General features: G+C 32.0%; 1 protein-coding gene across 1 annotated transcript; it reads right to left on the reverse strand.

Moving 5' to 3' along the window:
- Positions 1-1,911: 1,911 nt before the first annotated feature.
- LOC105143763 (sorting nexin-8) lies at positions 1,912-25,841 on the reverse strand. Its single transcript, XM_011052244.2, has 9 exons — positions 25,438-25,841; positions 22,250-22,377; positions 9,632-9,764; positions 6,901-7,091; positions 6,618-6,735; positions 5,481-5,940; positions 4,770-4,986; positions 4,294-4,482; positions 1,912-3,343 (listed from the first exon to the last, which is right to left on the reverse strand). Exons 1-9 carry the CDS (start codon positions 25,460-25,462, stop codon positions 3,260-3,262), a joined length of 1,545 nt encoding a protein of 514 aa, XP_011050546.2. The 5' UTR covers positions 25,463-25,841; the 3' UTR covers positions 1,912-3,259.
- Positions 25,842-26,299: the final 458 nt, after the last annotated feature.

Below are 26,299 nucleotides of genomic sequence, written 5' to 3' on the forward strand. Positions count from 1 at the left end.
TTATGTAGATCGTTTTACAGGATGTACATAAACTTCCGATATTTTTAAATAACGCGAAATAAACGCAAATATTACGTAAAAAAACATATTTCTGCTTATTTTTATTGTAAAGAACAGCTAAAAAAATGTCTTACAAAAAAATTGCTGAGCTTTCATAAGGATACAAATGGCCGCCATTTCTATTTCTTCTCGAACGTACTCTTGTCTTCATATTTTACTAAAAAAAAGTTATTAAGTAAAAATGTTTCAGCGTTGCGAAATAATAAAATATTAATTTAAAAAAATATCGATTAAATATTTCGCAAAAAGATTCGTCATTTTTTATTTACGATTTTATCCTATACGAAGTAAATATTATATATTTTTCACACTTTTATTTTTTATAAAACGATTTTTTCAATAAAATATTTAATTTTAAATATTAGTGAAAATCTTTTAAATCTACATCATTTCAAATGATGACCCAAGCTAGATTTTTCAAGCGTTCTATTTGAACATTCAATGTAAATGAAATACCGCGGTACGGCGACTAAGTATTAGGAAAAGGTTCAAAGTGAATTCAAAATCCCAACGCTAACCGTACAGAAGTACCAATTGATTAAAACTTTTTTCGAGCAAAGACCCAACTAAAAGACCTACTAATGTAGTCGAGGATTAAAACTTAAAGTGCTCGTAAATGTTTGATAATTTTTTGTAAGAAACTTTATTAATTGTTTTTTTTTTTTAAATATCTAGAAAAATGTATGTATATTTATTTTTATTTTGCGTCATTAAAAATATCGATGGTTTATTCTTGTGAATCTTTTTATTATCTGTATAATATAATATTAATATTCATTCATCTCGAGCTATTTTGGAATTTCAAACATATCTATCTCTCGAAGGAAGAAAAAGATTTACAAGGCTCTTTGTAAAGAAAAAATAATTTTTGTTCGATGTATATCTCTTATTGTATTTTTCTGGAAAACAATTTGGTATATCCGTCCGATATAAATCAACTTTTATTACACAAGCCCTCCGACACAAGTCGTTTCCCGAAGAAATGTCAGCGGTTACTTTCGTCCGAAATTCGAACGCGTTATTCTCTCGACGGTCCGAGCTACGTAGAAGAGAAAGGGTCGGTTAACCGCCTTTAATCTAAAATGCTGGACGTTCAAAGAGCATTACGAGGCCGCTATCCGTCGCGCTAGACGAGGAACGAACATGTTCGATGAAGCTTTTAAGGACCTTATTTCGAATTGATGCGCGCGCGGATACGACTCATTCAGCTGGTCTCATTTACGAAGAACAACGCCGTTAACTTTATGTATCTTCAGTACGTACACAGTAAATTGTTACTTTGACGACCCAGTAATAATTAACGTTTCGCGATGTCCTAACATAACACGTATCCTTCTATGATATAAAGCGAGGATGAAGAACAAGGATTACGTCAAATAAAACTGCACAAAATTGCATGCTGTTTTTTTTTTTAGGAAGATCTTTTAGAACTTTATCTGGAATCACATTAATAAAGTAATTAACACGAAATGAACGTAATTCATCGAAATCTTTAAACGATATTCACTAAAGTTTTAGAGGAGATCCTCGTGCCGACATCTGTGACGTTGTGATTCAAACTGGTACAGCGGGCTATGTTATCTCCAAAAATCCAAACGCATCTTGCAAATCCGCTATTTTAAATTCAAGCCATGTAACGCTAATAGCGTATTTGCATAATTAAACTATGGAAAAATATGCTATTCACTTGCAGCGGATATTATAAATTTATTACAGCGCCATGATAACATGGCTTTATCGATAACGAATGCATTATTCTCGATTTTTCCTGCTAATAAATATTTATGCGTCAAATATTCTTTGAGATAATCACTGCGTTAAAATCGTTTGATCTAGAAAAAAAATGAAAACTTGTTTTTATAATAACAATATATTTCATCATCGCTATGTTATAAACATCTTGGAACTATCTTGGAACTATAACTTGATGTGTGAATTTATGAATAGATCGTCTCACTTAATTGAATTAAGTTCTCCTTCCTTAGAAAACTTGATTGGATATTGAGCTTCAAAATGTTTATTAAATGTTTTGGCAACTGAATTATAAACATAGATTTTATTTAAAGTAAAATTCATTCGAATCAATAAAATAATGATAATTCTAATATACGTACTAATACATGGAACGTGTCCACAATCAACGTGATACACGTACAAGATTCTCGACTGTTCACGTATATGCACGATGTGAATAAAAATTCTCTTGTAAAATGTAAGTGTTATAATATGTATATATTTACAATCGCATAGGCACTCTTCACGCATCGATACGACGTGTGTATTATATACAACCTATAAGTTCTTATATACATTTAACAATTATTAGAGAACTAGAAATATATCATTCGCTGGTCAATAAAATATATATTAAGTACACAACAGGGAATGTTTAAAACTTGAACGCACTATACATATTCGAGAGTCCTCTTTATCATCATATAATAATAAAACAAATATCTTCGGTTAAATATCGTGCGGGATATTTAATCACTTGATAATCAAGGAATACACAAATGCCACAAGAATCTAGATATTTAGAGAAATATGAAACCTATATGTAAATAGCAGAGATGGGTAAAATGATTATTCAATATTGAAATAGAAAATGCAAAATAATTGTAATCTTTCCATTTAGAAATACAAAATGGATTTTAGACACTTATTTAAAATAGAAAATAGAAAATAAATTTTTAAATGTCTACTTTTAAAATAAAAATGTAAATATAATAAAAATATAAATATTTTTTAAATATTTATATTCTTAAATTTACTTTTAAATATCTATCTTATATTTATATTTTAATTCTTAACATTTTTTTACAGTTATAACTTTTTATTTAATGTAAGCAATGGAACGTGATTTCTTCTTTAAAAAACTTATTCTTTTGAAGAAATTATTGCTAAAAATCTTTTGTGAAATAAAATGAAAAAAATGTATAAATGGACATTTTGCATTTTATATTTCTATTTTTAATGCATTTATTTCAAATAATGTCCACCTCTAGTAAATAGATGTAGAATCTATGTAATCACTGTATGAAACGACTAAAGATTGTGCACTTTCTTCTTCTCGTCTTCGATATATTGTCATCAACAGTGTTGTGTCATGTTTACTGGGAGTTGTATACAAGTTTCGATTATCAATTATTTGGCAACGCATGATCTGTCAGAATATATACGAAACTTTGCTACTCCTGTGCTATCCTCCATTGGACCCACTTGCTAACTTCTCGGGCAAACACTTTGTAATCGTCGGTTCGATTAATTTCCACACTTCAGCCAACTGAAAACAAACATTTGCAAACATCAGCAATTTCCATCGCAAATCCGATGATGTGTGCGTGTGTGTTCTAGCACTAAAGATATTTGCTTAGCACATATGTAGCAGAAGACAATATAACGTAATAAACAAAATAGAGTATTATATTACAGAGCTAAAAAGAAAATACAAAAGAAAACTTCATAAATATCAAAGAATATTGTACAACAACTCACCGAGACCTCTTCGGTTCGTTTACGTTCGTTTGCAAAATGAACACGTTCGTTAATCAACAAATAATATAACGCTTATTTGCTATAACGACATAACTCAAAAATTGTCATTTCGAGAAGAAACTTACTTGCAGGAAAAGAATGAAAGCATAAAGAAACACTTTGATTCCTCTACGTAATTAGTTACACAAAATTGCATTTCAACAGCATTAAAAGTTTTAATGAAAAATTTGAAAACATTTCAAACTTATTTTTTAGTTTATTGAAAAATTTAGTTTATTGAGTTATATCGTTGTTATATAAATACAATAATATTATAAAATAATATACTCAACAAAATTATCGCAATAGAAAAATTTATATTAAAATTTTACTGGGGTACGGTTAAAAATATTATAATTATAAGTACAGTACCATACATTACTTACAATAAATATAGTACTTATTCTAAACTTATTCCAGTTATCATAAAATGTATCAAATTATGTAATTTTTGGAGACATAACACGTCCTCATTTTTGAAAATATGGCAATAAGAGGAAGAATAAATAAAAAAAAGTCTACAAAAAAACTCCTTAAGATACTGCAGATTTTATTATTGTTTAAAATTGTTTAAAAAATGTTCATCAAATACAATTTTTCACGGAGCTATGCTTATTCAAAGTTTACGAAATTTGGATATTATCCGTTCTGCGATAATTTTGTCGACAAATGTAATACCTGAGAACTGGCGATATTTACCTCAGAATGCCCGCGAATCTGCACACTCACGAGACTCTGCAACACGGTGGCAAGTATCTCTAGGTGCGCATGAACGAGCTGAGTCTCCATGTGCAGACAGAGCAGCGAGAAACAATTCCTCAGCTCAACATTGGCAATTACGGATTCCTGGGAGACCATTTTGTTCTCGAGATACTCAACAGTGTCGGCCTGTGAACATGCGACAAAATCGTGTGCACTCTTCACGAAATGAACATGCATCGCGTGTTCGTTACTATGACAGATTGCGTAAGACCGCAGGAAGTTACGCTTATATTCTTTACAACGGTGAATCTCTGCGATTTCACAGATTGTACTGCCTCGAACTCAAGTAATTATACAAGTAATTATACAATTGCGACAACGCGATTGCTGGTTAAAATTATCGCGCCCATTATAATCTGCGTGATGAGAGCGGAACATGGTTACTGTTTAATAAATCTTAAGTAGACACGTACATCGGTACCGCGAATAACGCCTTGCATCTGTCGCTTTTTGAGAGATAGCATCGTAGACAGAGCGCGTTGATGATCGGTGCTAACACCTCGCTCGTGTCTCTCACACAACATCCTGTGTGCGACTAAAATGTCAAGCAGGAGATTAAGCCTCTCACAGACCATAGTCTCCTCTCTAACCGCTTGCTGGAGTGCTCTGGTTGACAGCAGGTTGAACTCTCTAAAATTTAACATTGATTCTACCGTTAAAAGCAATCACAGAAGCTTAAAAATTAAGTTCCCCCTCTAAAATACATAAATAATCCAAAAATGAAAGGTACGATTGTATATGACGAAAATTTTTCGCTTTGGCAGAATTTTTACACAAATTGAATTACATAAATATCAAGGAAGTTTACGTCTTTTCTTAGAATTTGTCATATATATATAAATTTTGAAATATTCTATGTAAAAATTCTAGATGTTCTCGGCTTCTTCTGCAAAATGTCCCAATTAGTAAAAAATCTAAGAAATTTTCTAAAAGATTATAAAATTATTCAAGAATTCTGAAAAAGATTTTCACCATAGATCGTGTATCGTGCAATAGAAGCGTGAAATCTCAAGCACTTTCGTTATCGAAATTCTTATAACGCAAAAACATAACATAACAAAGATTACATAACAAAGATAACATGAAATCTGAATCGCACTTCTCTTATCGGTATCGACTCTTACTTTGAGATTACGTGAAAGCCTTTCTTCATGTCTTGCCAAAGACTGGAACCACCGGTGACCCAAGTACCGGTGCCGTGTTGTTCCGCAGCTAGAGTGCTCAACTGGTTGCCTAGCTCGGCCATGTCTACCGCATAATTGTGCGACCTGATCGCCAAACTGTCGGCGATATGTTTCAGCCGGGAAATCCCGAGGAGTATCAGGCGTATCTGATCACGGCTATTCGCGAACTCGGTCAGCGTTTCGGGTGGCATCAGCTCTTTCGCCCTCGACGACAGCTCGGACGTGGCAAATTCGTCTGGCACGCGCCTGAACACATCACGGATCTTATGCTGCGTCTCGTCGCCGGTGTACGTGAAGAAGAACTGTACAATCGGATCCTCACTCACCACCGGGTGGCGGGCGATCAGCGTAAGAAACCGCAGGAGAGAACGCCGTCTCTCTTCAAGAAATTGTGAATCCGCTGCAATGCGATGAAAAAAAAAACAGGTTCTTTGAGAGTATTTCCTGTTATCAATCGTAGCATTGCGATTGCTTAAATTCCTATATAAGAAGAATGGCTACTCTCTAAAATTTTTAGAGTAAATTTTACTCTACAGAGTGAAATCTTACTCTTAAAGAAAATTGAAAATTGAGCCATTTTTTTTCAAGACTAGCTCAATTTTCACTTTAAAATGAGATTCACTTTAAAGAATTTAAAGAGAAAGTATGCAAAATATTAAATACAATCCAGTAAGTACTAATTAATAACGTAACATAATATTAATGTTATAATTTCACACTCAACAATATAAATGCAATATAACACATATTTTGCGTAACAGTTACATTGCTGAGTATGAAATTATAACGTCGATATTATTTTGTGAGAGATCTCTGAAAATAATTTTGTTAGATAATCAAAATTATATAAAACGATGAAGTTAATTGCTAGAATATCAAAACTTTTTGCAACATCACTCATAATACTCATTATGCTCGAGCATCTTATGTAATTATTTTAATAGTCCAACTAAATTATTTTCAAATACTAGTTTTTTTTTAAGATACTTCAGCAAAATTGTTCTTTTCTTCATAATTACAAAATTATATAATTTTTTTCGAATTTATATTCAATTATGTATAAGCACGAGTATTCACCTCCGACGATTTTCTTCGGTGGTAACTTCGGGATCAATCTGTAGGGAAACCGAGCCAGGAGGAGATCGTATAACGATACAAAATCATTGTAACGCCTGTAGACCACAGAATTGAACCTCTAAAAAAACATGAAATTCATCCGCGTGAGCACACGTTCTTCGTCACGGCGTAATTCTCTTATTCGCCACGATAGAATCTAGATAAGGTTTTATTAAAGCAATCTAAATAATAGCACTACGTCCTTTCGTGTCTCTACGGACGGAAATATGAGCGCCGGTAATACCTTGCTGGTGACTTGATACTCCACGTGCTTCAGGAAGATGCCCTTCTTCTCGGGAACGAGGTTGACCTCGATAGTGTCCAGATTACAGATGTCCGAGTACGTGTGATTCAGCTTTGCGGGATTGCCTCGGTGTAGCCTCTGCGCCAGAAGCGTCACTTCCGACAGATCTCCCAGAGCAGGGACGGGTAATTCTGCGAATAAGATCCTCTCAAGCGAACAATGCGATTTTCTGACTGCCACCGACCGGCCGTATTTAGCAGAGACGAAAGTTGCACAATTACTTAGTAGCAATAGAATTTGATTGGTACACATTAAATTCAACGAATTAAGCTCCTCTCAATTATGACAAGGTGACCGAACGTTTTGGACTTCGACAATATGTTCTCTTTTTCGCTCTCTCATGCTCTTTTTTAATCTCTCATCGCGTATTTTCAAATCTTTGCTAATTTTATATTTATAATCCACGATTAAATACACAAATGAAATATATTTCACTTTATCTATCTACAATTTAAATGAAATTTATTAAAAGAGATTTAATTAAGTAAAAATTTAATATATAAAAAAACGTAAATCATTCTTTTGGAAATATTTATTTCGTCACGTTACAAATATCTTTATTTCTCTCGTTTTAATTATACATTAGCTCTATTTACGAAAATAATATTAATTAAAAGTTAATTTAATTAAATAATAAAACAAAGTTTATTTAATAAAACAGATTAAAAAGCATATTTTTTCAGGAATATTTATTTCACTTCGTCAATATCTTTGTTCCTCTCATTTTAATTATGTCCTTTTTGTAAAAGTAAAATTTATTAAAGCATGATTTAATTAAGCAAAAGTTTAATATATAAAATGGATCAAAAAGCATATTTTTTTAAAAGAATGTATTTTATCTTCATCTCATAAATATATCTTGATTTCTCTCATTTTAATTGCATTTTGCCTCTTTTTCTTAGTACTGCAAGTGTCCTAGTATTTTTCATTGTTTTATTCTTATCGCGTGTGAATAAATGTAAAACGCTACTAGATCCAGTAATTCAACAATTCCTTCACTTTTTTTATATCGCCTAATCAGATCCATCTATTTTCGCGATGCTGACAGATAAAGTCAAAATTACGGTAATAAATCGAACATTCATTTAAGAAAGAAAGAAGAGCGTATCTTCTTTTTTCGTATTCTTTTCGACGTGTTCTACTTCGATTTTACGAGACGAGATCTCGCGGTATTGTAGTTCCTACACCTTGACAAATAATCATCGTCGTAACCTCGATAACGAAGGAGTCTCCTGACTTCGTGAGCTGACATACCTTGGCTGTGTATAGCCAGGCTTATTATGTTCCCACAGTTTTACCATTCAGGACTTAACTTTCATAAAACCGCCTTCGTTCCATGCATTTATAATTCATCGCTGTATAATAAAAGTGATCATATTGTGCGATTTTAAAACAGAAATTGGTTCTTATATTTTCATACCAAAGTTATTCCGATTATATTATAATTCTCTATCGAGCAAAAAAATGCAAGAATTGCAAGAAAAATGTGAATTCTAGCAAAAATAAAAAACTCAATTCTTATAAAATAAACGTTTTTCAAATAAATATTGGAGGAATATTAATGAGAGTTAACATATTATATTTACATAGAGAAATATGTGAAAAAATATAATATTAATACACAGATCATCTATACATAATGTTAAAATTTATTTCTTTTAATAAATATTTTTTTAAACGAATAAATAATTATTTATAAATAAATCAGCAAATAACAATTAACAATAAAAAATATATACATTACACGCAGCACAGTGTGTAAACGGTATTTAAACGGAAAGTTACAACATAATTTTCTTGAATCACGATAGTACGCTTTCTAGCGATAAGCAAAACGGCAATGATTTTGCCGGTCAATGACTCCGGTAACGCCTACAGGTTTCTTGATATGCAGCAAAGGCACGTTTGTGCATTATTTAAACACCTGTCTGATAATAGACTTATTCAAGACCTACTTTCATCGTCTATATACGGACTGTGTTAACGGCACGAAAGACTATGTATATGGCTTCTCTTGTTTGCGAAGCAAATTACTTAAGCTATAAAAGAGATACCGTAAGAGAATCACTGTAAAAAAAAAAGTACCGAAGCGAGTTTAACACGAATGCGAAATTCTTATCCGTGCTCGGCTTATCACGTTCATTACTTATACGCTTTAACAATTTCTTCGGTCACAATTACCATCGTTAAAATTTTTTCACGCAAAATCGTAGCGAGAAAAATCAAGCGAAGCCTTTACTTTATTTTTAAAAAATCACAAAATGATTTCTTAATAAAAATACTTTCTTTAAAACACATTTTTTTTGAAATTTTGCCTTTTACACCTGCATTTGTTTCGTAAAATATTATTTAAGTATTTTCTTTCATAAAACCTTCTTTAGCAGAATATTGGCAAAATAATAAATAAAATAAGCATACTCATTAAATACGAATTAAATACTTAAATATTCTTTAGAGACTTACGTCTATCACAAACTGAATGCGATGAGCGATGAATGAAGAGAAATGAATGAATTCAATGAAAGTTTTCTTTTACATCGTCACGTGCGACAAAACAAAGCTTTCATTGAATATCGCTCGTCGCCGATTATTCATCGTATCTAATATGCAAGAGCTACTATGCGCCTGATATTTCAACAAATCGGAGAGTAATAATTAAAATTTTACTAACCTTGAGATTCGGAGTTTTCCAGCAGCTTATCACTCGGTTGCTTTCCCTGTTGAGCAAAGGCGATGAGAGCGAGACCCTTGTATAATCCGCTTCTCGTGAGATAACCCGTCTTGCTGTCCACCAGCTTCCATATCTAAGGAAGAATAGAAACGTTTTAAAGAGTCGTTTCGAGCATATTTGTTTTGGTTTTTATTGCTAGAAATATAAAGAAATAAATAAAACATTTCTCAAAAGTCACAAATAGTTCGGAGCGATGATACGAAGGGAAGATACACTGCTCAAAAAAGCACCAACGATCGTATATACGCAAATGATTTTACTGTAGTATTTAAAATTTTAATTGAATGCTCACACACACAAATCTGAAAATAATTTTGTTGGACCATCAAAATAATTATATAGGAAACCTTAAGCATACTGTCATATTAAAGGAGCAATAGTAACTCAATTCCTTATGTTAAAAAATAATATTTTATTACTTTTAACTTCCACGTGTATTAAAATGTAATTAAATTAAATCCAATTCTGTATGTTAGTTTCAAAGTAAACAACATTAATATTAATACACTTAACAAATAATATACCAAATTTGAATCAAATTTAATAATTCCCTTAAGCTAAACTATTTAACTCTATTGATTTAGTTACATTAATGACATACACTTGTGGAATTAGTGGCGGCCTATAGAACTGATTAAAAATAACTTAAATTGAATATAATTTAACATTACGAATTTAACAGTGTACGATGAACAATACTGCAAAAAGCAACCAGTTTGAATTATATAATTATTTTGATGGTTCCAACAAAATTATCTTTTCAGATTTGTATCTAGCTAAATTTTTAGATACTTGAGCAAAACCTTCTTTCTACACAGTGGACTTCGTGCCCGATAACGGTACAACGGTAAACTCTTTGTGAGAGAAGCCTAAGGATTAGGCCATAAATGAAAGTAACTACATTCCGAGGATTTTTCTACCTTGCCGCACCATTCTGCCTCTATTTCCATCCTCATGCACTCATGTGTCTCTCCTTTTCTCGGTGTTCTCTGCCCCTTGCAAGCGTAAATTCTCTCCCTTGTCTCCTCGTACGTACTCAAAGAAACCGCAATGAACGGACGCGAGTGCATGTGAACTCATGCTGAATACAAAAGTGCATCCAGAGGCGTAAATACAAAGAACAAAAATCTTCCCTTCTCTTCTTTTATAATTTTATTATCCCACAATTTGAGATGTGAAAAATGCGTGACTTAGTGTTTGTGTCTCTTACAATTGTAGGTCTTGCATTAATAATAAATTACAGTGGAATAAAAGATTATTTCTTCCATTAATAATAATAAAATTAAATCAGTGTAAATATATGTGACCTTATATCGTTCATACTTCGAACGGAAGAGGAGGTACGATTATAGTGAAACGATTAACGTTTTGCAGGAGAAAAATAAAGAAACGAGCATAGAAAGTGCAAAGAACAGGCTGTCTTGTTTACGCCATTGCAAGCACCCTCGCTTTCTCGTTGCTCTCTCGAGTGTCGTTAAACCTTAATCGCCAATCAAGTTCAAGCCAAGAGGAAAGCCTGAGACAGTAATAGATTCTCCATTTTAGCTGCATGTGCGAATTGCGAGTAAACAACGGGAATCGGCGAGTCGTTTCGCGTCGCACGAGCCACGAATCATGCATGCACGAGTGCGTGTTCCGTTCGTCGGAAGAATATGATAGAGCTCGCAAATAACGAGGAAGGCAATCGAGACATCGGTGAGAAGAAGCACAAGCGGAAATATTCACAGGGAACAGGGAGGAGTCTCAAACAGAAAAGAGAAAAAAAAGTATCCCACAACATACTTTAGCCGAGGAACGTACTGTAAATGTATGTTCTTAGGACGACTTGCAAAAGACGTCTTCTGGATGTCTTTAGGACATCTCTTAGAGATTTGTGCTGTGTAAAATGTATACAGAAAGAACTGTTTGCTAAAGTATCTAAAATTTACCTTATAAATGTAAGTTTAAAAATAATGTCGTTATATAGATTATCAAAATAATTATGTAGACTCAAGCTGATTATTTAAGTGTCTAAACTTTTTGTAATACTGTTCATTATGCATAAACATCCTACATGTTTATTCAATGGTCCAATAAAATTATTTTCAAATTTGTATCTAGCTAAATTTTTAGATAATCCAGCAAAATCGTTCTTTTCGTTTATTTATAGAGAAAAAGGAAAAAGGCCAAAAGAAACCAGGCCAAGGAAACGAAAGAAGATTTAATACACTTATTTAATACAATATATATGCAGGTATATGGGATATACTCAAAATCGCTTTGCCGAGTAAACAGATTTATATTGGAACACAGGTGAGAGAGAGATGAGAGAGCAGCCAAATCTTATCTCGAGACATCGTGTTCGCGAGCTTGAAATACTGAACGCAAGAATGCTTCCTTGTTATCATAATTACGATAAGATTCAAGAGAAAGAATAACAGTGCTCCGAAGAGTAAATCGCTGAGGGAATTATTTGAAGCATTATTTGAGAATCAGTAGGAATTACCAAGCATTATTAGACATTGGTGGGCGTTACTAGGTATTATGTCTTACTAGGTATTAACATTATTACCATTTTTTAAAATTAAAACTGTTTAGTATTAATTCTATTCTAATACTATATTATATCGTATACATATACTATATACGTTATCAAATATTTGTACAGATTTGGGGCATTATTGAAGAATTATAATACTTTATCATTTGAATTGAATATATTGGGTCATTTAAAAAGTATCCGCGGTTTTTTCATTCAAAAATTGAACAAAAAACCGCGGATACTTTTTAAATGACCTAATATAATAGTTAGCGTTATTCGTAATCATATTTTTAAGTTAGACTAGGTTATATCTATATATGCCGCAGTTTATAGCTACGGCAGCTCAAAAATCAATAAAATTAGGCTTATTTGACGCGTTTTTGCAGGAAACGAAAGAATCATCTAGAAAAAAGCGTCGCTCTGTCCCACATACTAATTTTAGAGATTATAGTTGTTTTAGAGATTAAAGTTGACAACTATTTAAGTTAGGAAATTTGTCACAGTCACGCAACACAAGGCATTATTAGGACATTACTATGAGAATTACATAAAAATTTAACAGTAATGCCCTGTAATTCCCTTAGCGATTTATCCCTCGCAATGCTCGTATAATATCGACCGAATCTTTTTGTGTAATCAGTGCGTTGCATAATTCGTGTAATACGAGTCCGAAAAACGTTAAAGAATTTTTTAATTGAATTTTCGATTAATGCCTTTAATGCCACAAAAAGAATGGGTTCGCTCAAATAACTGCTTGCTAGAATGTTAAAATTTTTTGCAACGTTATCATCATGCTTGAATTTTCTTCATAATTATTTTGATCACACAAAATTATTTTTAGACTTATATTTACCTAAATTTTTAGATACTTCAGTAAAATTATTCTTTCTATTTTTTTAATACTATCACATTATAAAACGTTCCTGTTCTATAATTATAAATCTAAAAATATTTATGTTGCTTCATCCAAATAATTATATTGGACGCTCAAGCTAGTTACTAGAATATGAAAACTTTTTACAGTCTTTGTCATCAACACTTAAGCATCCTACATAATTTTTTAACGATCCAATAAAATTATTTTCAGAACCATGCCTAACTAAATTTTTAGATACTTGAGCAAAAAACTCATTCTCTTCGTGATGTACAATATTATGTATGTTCACTGTTAGAAATGTTCTTAAATTTAACTTTCAAGTTACACAATTTGAACTTAATTTCATGACATTATATTATAAATTTAATGTATTTATAATTAAAAAGTATATTTGTGTACATGTATATAAAATTTAATGTATTTCTCATAAAAATTCATGAAATTTAATGCACGCGTTCATTACATTTAAGTAACTACTGCAATTTAATTTTTAATTAAATCATTCATTATTTTAAATTTCGTTCATAACCACAAGCTTCATTTACATGTGCATACAAAGGAAGCTCGTGGTTACATTTCTAACAGTGTTCATATTGAAAAATAACTACTGCATAACTTCTTCGCAGAGGTTATTTTTAGAAAGGAGAGACGAGGGTGCTCTCGAGGACGTGGGAGTGTGCTAGCATTCGTGTCAATAGTTCGATGCAATCGCGAGTACAGCGACAGATATCTGTGTGTAAGGATATGTGTGACAGGACACACGTGAAGCGAGGTATGCGGTGGCTGTGTAATGAGAGCTCGTGTCGTGTGCGCTCGCTGTCACGCAACATCTCTACGCGAGATAATTATGCGCAGCCACTGAATCGACCAGGCCGCAACTCGTCATCATCTCCCATTTGCGTATCCGAGGCGTGTAATCTGAAAAGACGATGCTCAAACATCCCATCGTGAGTTGTAACACGACGGCGACACGATTGAAACCATACACATGTCCGACACGCGTCTCGTTTAGATGTTTATTCTCGCAGAAGTGTCTAATGCGAGGAAGACAATTATCGTACGTTTGACTGATGAAATGAAAAATGGTTTATTAGTTAGCGATCGATCGCAACTTATTCTGAGGATTGTGAGGATATGGCTACGTTCAGCAAAAGAAAGCAGCTTTTACAACTGTAAAATTCTTTCGTATGATTGGTATTTCTTTTAATTCCTCGTTAAATTTTTTATTATAAATATATGTATGAATCAATTATACTAAAAAAATCTTACAAAAATTATAAAGCTGATTTTTCTGCTGAACGTAACCATTGATAACTGCGAGAAGTGCGAGAGATGTTTTAAGAATGTTTTTGCTGGTATCAACTAAAAATATCAGTCAAAAAATAAATTAAAAAAGCTAAAGCAGTCAAAATATTTTGATCGTGAATACACGCTGATATCAATTGCGAAAAACACAAAACAATAAATTATCTGGTTTATAGTGACTTATGTACAATAATAAATATGTATTTTTTGTTGCAGTTTTAGGTAAATAATTTATTAATTTTTAAACAAGTAGATCCAAATGAACTTTTGCACCAATATTTATTACAGTTTTATTAATAGATAAAAAAATTTGATTTATTATAATTTGTAATGCTACTTCTTCACCAAATTTCCAAATAAATGCAATTTTATTTACATACAAATTAAGGCAAACAAAAAATTAAATAACTTTTAAACCAATAAGGAAAATGTACTCAAATATTTTACTCTAATTTATAGAACAATCTGTGAAATTTTTATATGTATTTGTGATAATGCTTTGAGATGGATACATAAAACTTTAATCGCGTATTGTAGAGAAACGGAAGACGTTTTAACGGTTTTCGATATAAAACGGAGAGCGGTTTTCAATATAAAAGTACCATACATTGCGTGTCAATGCGGAAGACGGCAATCAAACGATTTCACCTACCTAGCAGGAAGACGATACGCATTAAAACGTGTCGGCTGCTGTTGTACGCCGCGCTTATTTTCAGCGTACATCAACGTTGGGAATGGATATTAAAGTATGCGTGCGGAAGTATCAAGCGTACGTTAATTTATCGCACTTAATTGAGAGGTAGCTTAAAATTATACATCTTCGGAGTAAATTATCTCCGCAAAAGCCTGGAACGAAATATGCTCGTATTTTTAGTTTCCTCCTTTCTATATAAAAATATATATATAATGATAGATATCACATAATTATAGAAATTCTTAACATATATTGCATTATTCAGATATTTTCTAAATAATTTCCACCAAACTTGCGGAATAATTCCGTCTATCTTTTACAGTGCAAATACATAATCATGTATGTTATTCTAAAATATTTATCCTAACTCAAGCAGAACAACAAGTCACGATAACGTTAAAATGACATTAAAATGAATCGGAAATGATTGAAAAATGACTTATAATGATCATTCTGGAATCATTTTGACATCATTTTGATATCATAATGACTTGTTGTTCTGCTTGGGAAGATTTTGTTTACAGTGATTTTTAATGTCTAGATCTCTGATAAAATAATCTCTCTGATAAAATAATTCATGAAATAGTAAGTTCACATTGCATTAAAAATCACAGAATAATAAAATATTACATCTACTTTATAAGCATAAATTATAAAAAAAAAGTTTTGCAAATTTTATGACGGTAATGGTCTCAAACTATTATTGTAAAAAGTTGGCATATATTTATCTCTTTTAATTTTAATTAATTTAATAATAGCGTTAATTTTCAAGTTTACTTTACTAGGCTAGCACTTATTTATTTTTTTTATATTAATGATGAATTATTGTCACAAAAAATTGCATTATAAATCTTGAGACACCCTGTAGTTGAAAGAATTACTATTCTGCTCGCGACAACGGAATACTTCGGCGCGGCCCTGCGTAATGCTATTTTGATTGTGTTGTTAGCACAATGAATGAGAGACGGGCTCGATGAGTGACGTCGCGATGCAAAGTGACATTTCTGGGTGTCGCAGACACTGATGCTGATCACAGATGCTGATTTTTTCATGAAAAAACTGCGCGAAACAAGTTCTTAATTAGCGTTATAAAATTTTTTGAAGCTATATATATGCTTAAAATATTGGACGTAGATTAATATTTCAGCAGAACATTTATATCTCTTGAAACTTTAATTTGATAAAATTTTACGCAGCAATTTTATATTCAGAAATGTAAATATAACTGGGAAGATATAAATGAATGATATTATAATATAATTATATTTCTTTTACACAATTTCGAGCGAATTACTTTAATTTACGTTACGACTTACATTCTCAAAATTATTTAATGCTGGCGATTAAAAAAATTGTTGATTAAAATGTTGCTTAAATATTTTGTCTGAAAATTTATTTGCTCTATAGAGAAAAATGCATTGAGATGAAGAGAAATAAATAAAATTGAGACTATAGTCCTAAATTCAGAATTAATTCAGTCTGTCTTTTTCAATGCAAATACATATAATAATGTATTATATATTATTCTAGTCTATTAATTTATTCTAGTCTTATTTGTAACGGTTTTTAATATCCACATCGAAAGAATAGTTTTGCTGAAATATCTAGAAAAATTTAGATAAATACAGATCTGAAAATAATTTTGTCGAACTATCGTAAATAAATAATAATATAGAAAATTTAAATATGATAACAATGCTGCAAAAAATTTTGATATCGTGGCAAGTTATTTGAGCACCTTACATAATTATTTTTATGATCCAAACATTGTTATTTTCAGATTTGTATCTAGTTAAGTTTTTAGATATTTTAACAAAACTATTCTTTCTGTATATAGCAATAAAATAATCTATGTAATAATAGGATCGCATTACGTTAAAAATAATAAAATATATATTCACAGAATAATAAAATATATGTGTATATATATATATATATGTGTGTGTGTGTGTGTGTGTGTGTGTGTGTGTGTGTGTGTATATATATATATATATAAATTACATAAAACATTTACATTTTTTAAAATTATATATAACATAATGATATTATATCTATTTTAAATATAGATTATATAAACATAGATTATATAAACAATTTCTTTAAAAAGATCTTATTATTAACGTTTTATGCAATAAAAATTGAACAACGGAATTTTTGTTTCGCGTCAGTATTTTTTCGAGGACTACATAATATCATTTACATGGAAAGTTTCCAAGACCAAGGAATTTTCCATAAAATTTGCGCGGATAAAGTCTAAATGTGCAATGCAACGATCAAATAAAAGATGAGTAGGCTATTCGTGAACATGCTGGAACGCGTGTCTGTGACATTGTTGCGGAGCAACAGACTACACACGACGGTACGATTGACCCTGCCACGTAATCTTGCACTATTAGGGGCGTTCATGCGCGTTATCATCGACGGACGAGCTGTTGAAGGTGATAAGGCTCCGTCGATACGGCGCTTGGAATATTTAAATCGGTTTTTAGGAACTTTTCGCGCTGCGAGCTGCATAATTGGTATCCGATAATGACTTTCACGATTAAACGGAGACGGAAACAGGATAAATGCGAACTGCAACGATGAGATAACGATGCAGATGTACCGGTTAACATCATCGGGATGGAATATCGGGATGGAACATAACGTGAGAATTGAGAAAATAACTCTGAAAAATATTTCTGTCACGTGTGAATTAATCTTTACGGGACGGCAAGTTATTACAGTGATACTGGAAGAATAGAATACAATTGTACACGCAAAAAAAGATTTTACTGCAATATCAAAAAATTTAGTAGCTGAATACAGATCTGAAAATAATTTTGCTTCGATCATTAAAATAATTATATAGTAGGACGCAGATTTAATTAGAAAATTCTGATTCTCTCGTTCATTTTCTACCAAAATTACTATTTAATCCAACCAGATTATTTTTCTCAGTGTAGTATCTAGAAATCTGTTCTTTTCGTATATTACCAAAGACATTTAATCGGCGATTGATAGATATACATATAATTATGTATATAAATAAATATAATAAATATAATAAATATAATAAATAAATATAATAATATAATTATGTATATAAATATAAATAAAATACTCCAGCTTGATGAGCAATGCTGCAAAAGTTTTAATACTCTGCAACCAACTTGAACGTCCTATGTATAATATTTTGATTTTGTTTAACAAAACTTATTTTCAAATGTGTGTGTTAAATTTTTAAATACTTTAGCATAAAATCGTTTTTATACCGTGTAATAAATATTACAAGGGGAAAAATATAAATATCTGTATTTTCGAATGCTTTGAAGTTCAAAGTCATTACTAAACGAGATGACTCACTGAAACGAAACCGCAAGTATAATATTGTGTGAAACGATATGAGTAATAAATAATAAAAAAGAAATACTTATATTAGGAAAAAAAATCAATCGAGTCTTCGGAATTTCTTGTGCCGCGTTGAGAGATACATCTGATTTCAGATTTAATGATATTTGCGCGCTCACATTAGATAACAGTAAAATATCAGTAACACCAGTAATGCTTAGAAATAGCAACTAGCTCATCATTATCGTTAAATGACACGCACAGTTGGAGATTTCCTTCGGAATGCGACGCGAGGAACGACCAAAACATATATGCATAGCATGAATGAAAGCGGTTCCTGGGCGTTCAATATTTGATATTACGTAATATCTACAAATATTGTGCAATAATATTGATCATCTGGAAGTCATATCGAGCCTCCAAGTTGTTTGTTTTGAATTTTTTAAGGAGGGGCATCAACAATATTGTATATACTATATACTATATGTACAATAATATTGTCAAGCAAAGTAATTATGATAATATTGAGCGTTTAGGAGCCGCTTAACACAAGAAGAGCTTCGTCGTAGCAAATCCAGCAAATTATCCTGTCAATCGCGCAATGAGGTCCACTTGTTCCTAGACGTGTCGGTTTTCTTCGCGACGAGGTAATCACGAAATGATGTAAGAAGAAAAACGTTAGGCGGTTTTAATGAGATTACAGAAGGCCGGATTGCGTAGATCGACTCAAATTATCCTTTTCAATCCATTTTCCCTCGAATAAAAGCAACAGTCGTTCGAGCGAATTTCTTCACTCCCGACGTCGTTTCGAAGTTGACGTGGCATCGCGTTTCCTGATACGTACATAATTGTAGCACAAATGGCGTTTTCCTACTTTACAATTATCTTCTTGTCTACTCGCTTTGCATTATCATGCTCGCGGAAACGAACGCTGACGCATATGTTTAGCCAAAGTGGCTGATTATCTTCAAGTGGAAAGTCGAATGAAGATAATCGGATGAAATTTTCTTGTTCGTCGTGCGTGATAATTTTAAGAACGATAAAAAGTTGTTAGAGAAAATCTTCGTCATGCAAGAGCGAACAATAATTCTCTAATCGTTATTTATGTAACAAAGTGTGATTATTTTGATAATTTTGATATGTTGAAATAAAAATATGCTCGTCTCAAATTAATCAATTACAACTGTTTATTTATTTCATATGACAGCTGAAATCGATTATTTTAATAATTCTAGTGCGTTGAGGAACGTTGCCTATCTCATATTAATCAGTTAAGATTGTTTATTCAATACGAGTATAGAAATTGACAATCAAAGGACGATTATTTTGACAATGATGTATATTAATGCTCGTTATTCGCAGATGAGATCGATAATCATTGTCTATCGACATATTGTTGCGAATGTTTTTTAAACAAAATTGGAAAATCAGTACATATTCTGATCAATATATAGTAAAATGATAATATAATAGAATGATAAGAATAACAAAGTGTTCATTGCCAATTAAAGTCTATTTAAATAGGCTTCAATAGTAATAGCTCCAATCAATAGGAGCAACGACAATAAAAAAAAGTCTATTAATAACACTGAGAATAATAAGGTTTCTGTTTCTCAACACCTGAATGGTAATTCTTATGCATTTTTAGCTGCTGAAAAAGAATATAAGATTAATAAAATTTCATCATCTATAGATTTTGAGAACAATAATGTCGGAAAGGCTAGAAACAATGATGAAAATGATAATTGAAAATCAACTTTTAACTTTAAAATGCATTTTGCTTCGTTTTAATATGATTTTTCGAGATATAGCAATTTGTAAATAGTTCTTTTCCTATGTAATACGTATAACGAATATTTTATTCAATTTTAATATTGTATTATATTGTATTATATGAAAATAAATTCTTTTGTACTTATATAATATAAATTTTTTCAAGATGTATTTTTTGCCTGTTACAATATTAAAAATTTACAACACATTCAAAGCAAAGTGTCTAAAAATTGAAAGGTGATATACTAAAAAAAAATTTACTAAATTTTAATAAATATTTGTTTAAATGGTATTAACAAAACATTTACTTACAGTAAATAAATATTTATTCAATAAAAAAATGATACCTAAGTCAAATTAATAGTTTTTGTATTCAAATAAATATATGTTTACATTCTTGTTTACATTTAGTTAATACTAATTAAACAAGTATTAAAATTTTTATTAGGATTTTTTAAAAAATATATTCTTTTTCAGTGCGAAAACCCTACAAAAAATACTCATTATTTATTAAGAAACAAAAAACTGATCAAAATTTATTTCTTAGTATACTATAATCAAGCTTAAAAACGTATTAAGGAATTAAAACAATACCCATTAAATTAATTAGTGAAGTTTTGTTCGTTTACTCAATATAGCAATCGAAATCGTTATTTACATCGTCCGATCGAAAAAGGTATATAAATATAAAGAATAGGTTTCTCTCATTACGATATGTTTCTTGATATTTAAAATATAAATCAAGGTATATACAAATGTTTTGTGCACGCGATTGCAATAGAGAACAAACACAATACAAGTAAATTTCTCTTGGGAAAGGTCGCACGTTAGAAACTGAAACCCGCGAGAATACGCTCGTTGCGTTTAAACTCGCTATCGGATTTACTCCATGGCATAATGTATTTCTTTGTAAACGTCCGACGGAATGCTTTCTTCCTCTTTTCTTCATTTATTTACGAGATAAGAAGATAAATGACATCTTTATCGTAACCGGTGAAGAATCTTAACTTTAGATGAGAAATCAAATTATAGTCAACTTCATAATATATATAAAAAGCAAAGAAAATTGATGCAGTTATAAACTAAGTGTATACTCCGTTTATATTAAAATTAACAAGTTTGTAAGAAGGGGAGTTGATCAGTTTAGCGTTTGACGCGCCCATTGTTTACAACGTAATTTAAATTACATTGCTACATAGAAAACAAATGTATTAACAGCAGTCTAATTGAAAATACTCTCAACTCAACAACAATATATTAATGAAACAAATGTTTCATTAGAATAAGAACATGACATATTTATTTCATTAGTATTATGGAATTAACAAGATTATTTTCAATTAGACTATTGTTAACTAATACTATTATTACATCATTTTCTTTCATGTAAGTGTAATTCAAGTTTTATTCTTAGGATATCATCGTATTTGTATTGCATTCTAACGTTTCGACTAACAGCAATCGGAAATGCGAAAGAACTTTCCTAGAAAGCTATTGATACGTAAAATTTACGTATCGATAGCATAATATCATTCAATATCAATAGCATTTTAGCTCTTTTTCTAAAAAGGTATTTAAAATAAATTGGATTTTTAAAATGTATAGAATAAATAAATAAATAAATGTATAAATAAATAAACAAAGTGTTTTCTTAGTCCCTTCTCTTAATCCCTTCAGACCTGATTTTATTAGAACTATGTTAAAAAATTGTTTTTAAATTTATGCGCACTTTAATAATTAATTCATATTAAACAATTAACTTTTTTCAAAATTTTAACTATTTTTTCAATATATACATTATTACGTACATCAGATCTCAGATGATATCGAAAGAATTAAATAATTTCAATGAATATCTTCAAATTCGGTGTACATTACAATGTACGCAAAGTCTGAAGAAATTAAGACCGCAAATACTTACACACAACTGATTGTGAGTAAAGAGAACCTCAAAAGATCTACGCTAGATCTTTATATTAATTAAACAATATTTTCGATTACAATATACACATCCAGTTCTATAAATAAATCAATAAACGAGACACAGAAGAGCCGTACCTGATTGACGATGGAGCCGCTTAGCTGCGATTTGACGAGTAGAGACCTAAACACCTCGAGCTTCACATTTCCGCTGGTGGGCGAGCAAACCTTCTCGTAGACTTCTCTGTAGAACGCCGGTATAGAGCCTAGGATTTGCGGGAGAGAAACGTGTGAGAGAGAGAGAGAGAGAGAGAGAGAGAGAGAGAGAGAGAGAGAGAGAGAGAGAGAGAAAGACAGGTCTCCCCGATGAAGTCCTACCGTCGCTCACTCGCTCTCTCGCTCGGCGGCTATAACGAGGCCTTCGAGAGCGACGTTCGCTCGCTTTACCTGCGACCGCTCTCGCATGCGTCGGTCGCGCGTGACGAAATGTACGCAGAATACGTGCATGCGTTCGTACCGAGTCGGTCGTCCCGCGAATGAGCGTGCTTTTGTTAAAGGGAACCTGAGTGACTTTCTCTGCGTTTCTTTATGAGAAACCGTACTTTATGAAAATCTACCGCGTTGATTTTCCTGAGGAAAATCCTTTTCCTTAACTCAACGTCGTTCTCTATTTAAGCGAGCACGTTAAAAGCAGTGCAACGATATACAATCACTTGCGAGATTCGCACGAAACTTTGGAAGCGAATTGATATATCTTCGATTCTTCTATATAATTAGATATATATGTATAAATAATTAAAATTATATTATTATACTATAATTACAAGGAAAGAACGATTTTACTTAAGTATTTAAAAATTTATTGTTAGACAGATACAGATTTGAAAATAATCTTGTTAGATTATTAACATGATTTTATATGTAGAAATAATAATAATAATAATAATAATATATAGGAATTCAAAGCAGGATGAGTTACAAAAAGTTTTGATATTCTAGCGATCAACTTACCTAGATAGCACAGAGATGAATAGGAGTTCGTAGAGAGTTAATTTTAAAGAATACACATACAGAATAATAGAAAAATGAATATCTGTAGAATTCTTGCAGAAACCACAATTCATTTCGTCTTGAAGTATTTCTCAAAAATTCATTATAATAAATACTTCGCACAACACGATGCATGTAATTTCTTGAGGAATTCTTATATTGTGTTCTTCTAAGAATTCCTAAAGAATTACAATTCAAGAAAGGAGAAAACTTGAAGAATGCTTCGCGAATTCACTGTGCTATCTGGGTTAAGCGTCCCCTACAAAATTATTTTAATGATTTCAAAATTATTTTCAAATCTGTATTTATAACTAAAATTTTAAATACTTCGTTTTTAAATTAGCAAAATCATTTTTTCCATATAGATGACAAAATTATTTAATCTTCGAGATCAAATGAGCGAACAAATTCAACTTCAAGTATAGTAAAAAGTCATTTAATATGCATATATTCAAGCAAGTTCACGTTATTAGACGACATTGGACATCATCTTGACAAAAATATTATTATATTATTATAGAGAAAAATGATACACAATTTCAAACATAATACAATTCGAACATAATCAAATTCTGACAAAATAAAATTTGAATTCAATTATGGAGATTCAAGTTTGGTGAACCTCTCATTGAGGAGAATATTGAAAGATTATACTAAACAGAAAAAATTAAGCTAGAGCTTCGAAAATTGAATTCAAATTTTATTTCGTTCGGAATTGTGCCACGTTCGAAGGTGTATCCTGTTTATATATGTTTTTTTAACAAAATTTCATCACGCAAGAAAGAATAGCTTCTAATGAAATTCCAAGGTGAAATCAGAGAGCGATTATGAAACATCATGCGTCATTATTGCCATGTTAACACAGTCATGCTAAAATTGTACATCTTAACTTCCCTTTAACGCCAGCACATTTCGATACATTCGATGGCATTCTGCTCGTGCGATTTAATCGATTCTCGAATATTTGAAAAGAACACGCGCGTTCTCTTCAAAATCCGAGCTCGATAAATCTTCTCTATGTAAAGTTTATTAATACAATTTATATGTAACAGAAAAATGTATTTAAAATTTACATAGAAATATTATTACCCAGTAAACACCAACTAACAGTAACATAACATCAATGTTATAATTTTTATTATAATTTCCTAACAACAATATGTAACTGTAAAATACAACGTGTGCTACATTTCATTGATATTGTTGAGTACATGGAAAGAACGGTTTGTTGAAGTATCTAAAAATTTAGCTAGATACAGGTTTGAAAATAATTCTGTTGGATTATTAAAATAATTATATAGGATACTAGGATATTAAACTGGTTCCTAGCATGTCAAAAGTTTTGTTATACTTTTTTACTACACAATGTAACTGTTACGTACATACAACGTGTACCACATTTTATTTATAGTATTATATATATATATATATATTATTAAGTATATAGAAAGAACGGTTTTGCTGAAGTATTTAAAAATTTAATTAGATACACATTTAAAAATAATTCTGTTGGATCATTAATCATGTAGAATTCAAATTAGTTTCTAAAGAATAAATTAGTTTCTGAGAACGTCAACATTTCTTATAACATTACTCATGTTTGAGATTCCTACGTGATAGACCGACAAAATCATTTTTAGATCTGTATCCACATCTTTGAATATTTCAGCAAAGTCGTTTCCATGTAGGAAATTATAATATTGATATTACTGTTAGTTTATCGGATAAATACCGGTATCTAGTCTCGACCGTATTTGGCGTTCTCTTACTAATTTCAATATATATAGTTTATTAACTGTATAAATGAAATGATAAACCAAACACGTGTCGTGATCATCGTTATCGTCGGGTCGCGCATACACGATCACATCGCGGATGTCAAGGCGCTTTAAAGATCAGCTGATTATCGCATCCCGGACACGCGCGGCTCAAGATCGCAAAAAAGAGAAGAAAAGAAAAGAAAAAGAGATGAAGCTGCAGCGTCCGGTCGCATCCAAGGCTTGTTCTCGGCGAACGGAAGGCAAACGAGAGACGTCCGCCCGATGTGTCCCGTATTCTCATTGCGCTCGCATTGATAAGGAGATCGGGACATCCGGGGAGGGAGGAGGGCGGGGGAGAGGAGAGGGAAGGCTAAAGAGAAGGGAGCGACCGCGTTTTCGTGAGGCGCAGGGACGACGCGACGACGCTACGCGACGCGACGCGACGCGACGAGAGAACCGGTTGGCCTCGCGAGAGACCTTGTCACAGAGATTCTTTCGGTGAGGCTTATCATTTACCGAACGACAGATCGGTCGACGCCATGTTGGATCATCCGTGAATCATCCGTGGATCATCCGTGGACCATTCGTCCGGCGAATCGGCGGCGATGGTAGAGAAAAAGAAAAATCAAGTTAGTCGTCCCGGGTCCCGACGAGTCGGTCGACGATACCAAGGCGTCGAAATTGGAGTTTTACGTTCCGGTCGCGCAAATATGAACGATTTCGCAACACGATCGAGCTGCGCGCACTCGCGGCACTCGCGGCACTCGCGACACGTCAACAATACGATGAGGGCAATGCGTGAAAAACGCTCGAACAACGTACACTGTCGCCGCGCGGCGGAAGACTGACGACGGCGACGGGAGTGACGGGACACGTCGTGCACGGTGGAGGAACGCTGATCCTCGTGCCTTGCCTCGTGGTGGGCGATCGCGGCGGCTCGCCGCGGAGTCCTCGTGAAGCGATAAGCCCAGCGGAATGAAACATGCTGCGGTGTTTATGTTTTCTGCTTCGGAACCGCCAGAAAAGAGCTGTATATGTACAAATGTACGTGCATCTCAGCATATAGTATATTATATTACAGTATAATATAGTAATTTAAATATCTTTAATTGTAATGTCCAGGGTTGAGTAAGTTAACTTTTTTTTTTTAACTAAGTTAAGTTAAAGTTAACAAGCTTGAAAATTTAACTTAATTAAGATACAAGTTAATTTATATATAATGAAAAGAGAGATTAAGATATAAGTTAATATTATATATAATGAAATTAATTGAATTAAAAGTTAAGTTAATAAAAAAAAGTAATTGAAAAGTTAAAAGTTAAATTTATTTTGTTTTTTTATTTTTTTTATTTCACACATATAAGATGAGGCTCGAAAG

This window comes from Acromyrmex echinatior, chromosome 10 (assembly GCF_024713525.1).
Source record: "Acromyrmex echinatior isolate Ae372 chromosome 10, ASM2471352v2, whole genome shotgun sequence".
Classification (NCBI taxonomy): Eukaryota; Metazoa; Arthropoda; class Insecta; order Hymenoptera; family Formicidae; genus Acromyrmex; species Acromyrmex echinatior.